This window comes from Brassica oleracea, chromosome C3 (assembly GCF_000695525.1).
Source record: "Brassica oleracea var. oleracea cultivar TO1000 chromosome C3, BOL, whole genome shotgun sequence".
Taxonomy (NCBI): domain Eukaryota; kingdom Viridiplantae; phylum Streptophyta; class Magnoliopsida; order Brassicales; family Brassicaceae; genus Brassica; species Brassica oleracea.
Window position 1 is genome coordinate 33918156 of NC_027750.1, and position 5802 is coordinate 33923957.

Sequence of the window (5802 nt, forward strand, 5' to 3'; positions counted from 1 at the left end):
AACCTCTTTTGCAAATACTACTTTTTGTTTTGCTTGAGGACAAGTAAAATGGTAAGTCTGAGGGTGTGATATACCATGGATTTAACCCACTTCTAGCCATGGTATATATGTGTTTTAGGAACTATCTAGTATGATTTGGAGTCTTTTTAGCACTTTTACAGGTTCATGAACGTTTTGAAGATCAAATGAGAGGGAGCTCGAAACTGACCATCGAACCAGTTCGAGGTCGACAATCAGAGTCCACCATCAAACGTTGCACACTCTGTGTCATTGGTCGACAGCAAAGCGCGCAAAGCCCAGCCGGCTTAAAACCCAAGTCACAACTTATTTGCATAAATACCCCTGGCTAACTTTTAACCTAATATTTATGTGCTCTGCCATTGTTCTAGGCAACACACACTTTCTTATTTTCTAGTTTTCACACAGCAAACTATTTATAAGGTTTTTAGTAGATTTGGAGAGAAGATCCAAGACTTCTTCAGAGATTTGTATTGGAACTCTAGTATTTCTAACCTTAATATATTTATGCATTTTTTATGTTATTTGTTATGAATTGCTTTGCTATGTCTGAGTAATTCACCTTGTTAGGTTTAGGGTTCAAATAGGATTATGAAGGATTAGCCCCAAATATAGAATTGCTGAGTTTTTTGTTATATCCATCAATTGAATTGCTCTTATTTCTTGTGTTAATAGTAACTAATTAGAACCATGAAATTAGGATATTTTGGCGCAAGCGGAAGACTGGTCTTTTACATGAAATAATTCACATTGTGCTAGGATTGCTAGAACAAACAGAAGTGGATCTAGGAACCTATTGAACATAAGCCAAACCCGCTCGATAAAGTGGAAAGAACATCGATCGACAACTTTATAGGTGTATCGATCAACGTTCTGAAAGGTGTATTGATCGACTATCCATTGATAGCATCGATCGACACTTTCTCAAGATTAACAAACGACAGTTGAGATCTCAGATCCAGACAATATATATTCTAAACAAACATAAGTTGATAGATTATTACTTTGTTTGAGTTCTAGAATATCCAATATTCAACCTAGCTTCTGTACTATTATAATCCTGATTACTTGAATAACTATCTTGTTCACCTTGCAATTTAATATTTTCATAATTTACCTAGCTTAATTATAAACTGCTTAAGATTTTTTTTGTGTCTCAACTCCTTGTGGATTCGATTTCTAAGTACTGCAATTGAACCTCTTATTTGAAAGAGTAAAAATCACTCCTTAGGGTAATTTGAATGATATCAATCATTATTTTGGAAGACTTCTCAAAGGACTTTTCAAAAAGTCTTCTAATATATAATGCACTAGAAGATTTAATGAAAAACTTCTAGAAGACTTTACAATGGAGTCTTCTCCCGCTCAAATTTAATAAAACTTCAGATTTTCCGGCTAAACATTAAAAAACTATAATATAATAATAATTTTATTAAATTAAAACTAAATTCCAAGAATTCTGGGAAATCTTTCTTTGACATTATCAACCACAAAATTTCAAGAATTATTTTTCACCAACCATTCTCCTCTGATTACATGTAACTGACAAAACATCTGCAAAATATCAAATTAAGACATATTAGCAAAGATAGAACATCAAGTTCAACAAAAAATTCAGAGAAGTTAAGAAGTCTTCTCTCATTAGCTAGAAACATTAATAAACATGAATGTTTGTAATTTTATAATTATCATCAATTAAATTATAAATTTCACTCAGGAACACCAATATTAACTAATAAACATGATTTAACAAGAAAAATTAAAAGGTTATTTTACTTTTAGAGAAAATTGAAGTTTAATAAAAATCTAAAGTTTTCCCTTTGTAAATATTGGTTCACTTTTGAAGTTGAAAAATTTGAAAAAATCTTAGAGAAGTCTTCTCTGATAAACATGTTAGTTTTCTTAGAAGACTACGTTCACATGAAATCTTCTCATTGTCGTAAGAAGTCTGCATAGGTTACTTTAGCAATCGACCATATTTGACTTTTTCGGAGAAGACTTCTCTAGAAATATTATTTTAGAAACTTCTCGCTTCTAGAGAAGTTTTTTCTCGCAATCAAATGTTTGACAAAAAACCCAGAGTAAAATTCAAGAAGATTTAGAAGTCTTCGGTCAGATAACTCTAGAAAAGTCTTTTCTCGTAACCGAAGGTTTGACCAAAACCCCGTAATAAAATTCGAGAAGACTTTTCAAGAAGTCTTCCAACAGAAGACTTATCAAGAAGTTTATGAAGTTTTCTATAAAAAGTCAAATTTCAGATAATCTCCAGTAAATTGCAAAGCTAACATGTCTATCTGAGAAGTCTTTTCCTTTTTTTTGTTAACAAATAAAAGTTGAAAGACTTCTAGGGAAGTCTTCTATTAAAGACATACAAAATTCAATTGCAAAAATAACATATGGATTGACTAGAGAAGTCTTCTCTTCTTCACGAACATATCTGAACATTTTGATTTCATACATTAAGCTTGTGAGATTACTTTCTTATATTCTCCAAACACACAGAACTTCACCACAAAAGTGACCCACTCGTTAATGACCAAGAATCATGAGCTTAAATATTTCTATAAATCTTACAAAATTTGGAATCAAAATCTTGTTTTTTGGATGAATTTAGAGAAAGTGAAAGAGATGTGGCTTGTGTGTATAAAATATTAGATAGGAAGAATAAAAATCAATTTTTTTGGTGCATTATGAGCTTCAAATTGGTTGTTCATAGTGGTTGGTGTATTGATGATAATGACAATATTGTAAATACTTGATAAAGTTGAGGATGATAAAGCAAAATACTCATTTTCAAAAAAAAGAAAAAAAAAGTAATGATATTTTCGTGAATAACTTAAACTTTTAGGGTGAATAGGGCAAATGAAAGTTTCAAAAAAGCATGAGTTATTTTTGGGATTGACTCCAAATTTTGAGACATATTTGAAAAACCCCCGTTATGAATTTATCTATTGTGACAAAATATTTAGATTAATGATTTGTATAAATTTATTATAAAAGCTTAAGATAAATATTTTATGATATATGCATCATTCAAAGTCAAAAATACTATAAATTTATGGTACATACTATAATCTTTATGTGTTAAAAGAGTTTTTTTTATACATCATTTAAAATTTATACAAATATTAACAATTAATATCTGAAGCCAAATTTACTATTTCATTTACTATGATGTTATTTATATATTTATTTATTAAATTATAATTATTTACATACCACCTCAATTTTTGGATTAAAATATTGGAAAATTTCGTAAATATTTTTTAGTTTTTTGTTTTCATTTTTAAATATTACCAATAGTCAAAATGACAACATCAAATTTCACTGAAAAGGTAAATGATATCTTTATTTATATATATTTTAAAAATATATAAAAATTAATGAAAATTAAAATTCCAAAATTACAATTTTTGCGGATTATTTCATTTAACATGTAAATAGTTATTAAATATTAGCCGGAATGAATGAAATATTGCCAATTCATATAAAAAATATTAAATAAATTTGGAAATATTAAAGAGTTAAAAATAAATTCATATTGTAGTTTTAAATATTTTAAATAGATATAAAATTAATATGAAGGGGGCTATATTAATGAATTATCTTGTTTTTCATAAACCACCTTGGATATCTCTATTTTGCTTAAACACTGCACTAGTTTATTAACTGGGCCTATTAACTTGAGCTTGGATCTGTTTCAAGTTCAACAGTCCAGAGTATGGGGATCCTGTGCTGATTTGCCACGTGGAAGCGCAAAGTAGAAGTTAATTCTACCCTTCGGTTGATTCTCTTTTTGATGTTTCAGCTTCTCGAGAAGCATTTGCATGTCTTCCCGAAAAGTATTTGCATGTTTTAGAGCATTTCCAATGTAAAACCCCATTTTTTTCTCTAAAATGGAGTAAAAGAGAGAATGAAGTAAAATTATTCCAACTCAATCTCATATCTCATTCCATAATGGAGTAATGAACAAACAAAAAATAGATTACTCAATTTACGGAGTAAACTCTATTATGGAGTGAGATATGGAGTTGAGTTGGAGCATTTTTACTTCATACTTCATTTCCCTCCATTTTAGAGAAAAAAATGGAGTAGGGTTGGAGATGCCCTTCTAGATCTCAAGCTTTGAAACTTCTCTCCTGCTTTCGAGACTGTGTAAAAGGTAAGTACCGGGTTTTCTCATCTCTGTTGCTGTGATTTGCTTAAAATATTTCGCAAGTAGTCTCTAGTCTTAAAATATTTTCTTTAAAAAAGGTTTTTTCTTTTGTGATGTTCATTTTGTTGTAGGGTTTAGGCGAAGGGATGGACAAGATAAGCAGTTTACCAGATGGTGTTATTAACCACATTTTGTCTTTCTTACCGTTAAAGCAGTTTGCTCAAACTTCGGTTCTCTCAAAGAGATGGCGCATTCTCTTTTCCTTCTCACCAAATCTTGATTTATTAGAATACAAATATGATGGTATCATGTGCCAACAAAGTTTTGAAGATAGCGAAGATGATAGTGAAAATGATAGCCAAGATGATATCGAAGATGATAGTGAAGATGAAAGCGAAGATGATAGCAAAAATGATAGCCGAGGAAGTTTCGTGGATTTCATAGATAGAGTCTTGGCTGTGTCAGGAAACTTCCCCATAAAGAAATTCGCTATATCATGTGATATTGGTTTTCGCACCGATCGTTGGATACGTGATGTGCTGAATCGTGGTGGTGTCTTGGATATTGATCTCCGTCTTGGCATAGATGATGCTCATCTTCCTAGTGAGATTTTCACATGCAAGACGCTTGTGGAGCTGAAACTAACTGGTTTTTGTATTAAAGAGCTTCCTGAGGATACTTTTCTCCCAGCTTTTAAGAAGCTCGTTCTGAAATCAGTTCAGTTCACCATGAGTCTTCTTCATATTATACCGAAAAAGCTGCTTTCAGCTTGCCCCGTTCTGGAGGAGTTGGTCATAGATGGTTTGTTGAGCTATCGTTCAGTATCCAGTCGTAGCCTTAGGAAACTTACTATTAGACATACAGAATTCGATGGTTTTGATGGGTCTGATCTGTTGACATGAAGAGAATAAAGAGCAAGAGTGTTGAGATGGAAGCAAAAGAAGAAGGAAATAACTAAAGAGGTTGAGTCTACCTACAGCAATGAAGTGGGCACTCTGAGAAAGCTACATTGAACACTTTGAAGAAAAAGGCAGATTACCTACAGCACCAAAGTGGGAGCTTTGATAAACCTGCATTGAGCACTTTGGTGCTATAGGGATTCGCGGCACTGTTCACTACAGTCCAAAAGAAGTTCAAGATTCAAAACTATAGATGTTGAAATCTCATCTCTTTGCCTTCTCTCCGTATCTTTAATGTCTATGTATTTGGCTATAAAAGCTCTCTTTGTACACATATTTAAATCTAAGGAAACTATTCTCCCATTCCCTCTCTTACATTTTGAAATCTGCATCTCTCTCATTCTTTCTCTTTCTCTCTCTCTCTCTCATGTTCTTCATGTTCTTAAGTCTCCAGAAATAAACTCTCAATAATTCTCTCATTCTAACATGGTATCAGAGCATTAAGCTCCTGAACCTCACAAAAGCTTCTGCAAATCTATTTCTTTCTCAGATTATCTTCAAAACCTGTTGGATACATCCTTTTATCCACTGGTCCAAAGGTCTTTCAAAAGAGAAGAACCTCACCAGAACTCAAGATAGAGGAGTACTCTATTCTCTGAAACTCAAGAAAGCTTCAGCCATATCAGGAAAAGCTTCATCAAAGTCCAGTTTATCTCAAAACCAGTAGGA

General features: G+C 32.0%; 1 protein-coding gene across 1 annotated transcript; it reads left to right on the forward strand.

Annotated features, from left to right (window-relative positions):
• The first annotated feature begins 4320 nt into the window (after positions 1 to 4320).
• LOC106330446 (F-box protein At4g22280-like) lies at positions 4321 to 5076 on the forward strand. The gene has a single exon (XM_013768909.1). The coding sequence runs from the start codon at positions 4321 to 4323 to the stop codon at positions 5074 to 5076; it is 756 nt and encodes a 251-aa protein (XP_013624363.1).
• Positions 5077 to 5802: the final 726 nt, after the last annotated feature.

Bases quoted from the DNA above. Each gene is read 5' to 3' on its own strand.
- LOC106330446 (XM_013768909.1), top strand. From the start codon at position 4,321: ATGGACAAGATAAGCAGTTTACCAGATGGTGTTATTAACCACATTTTG.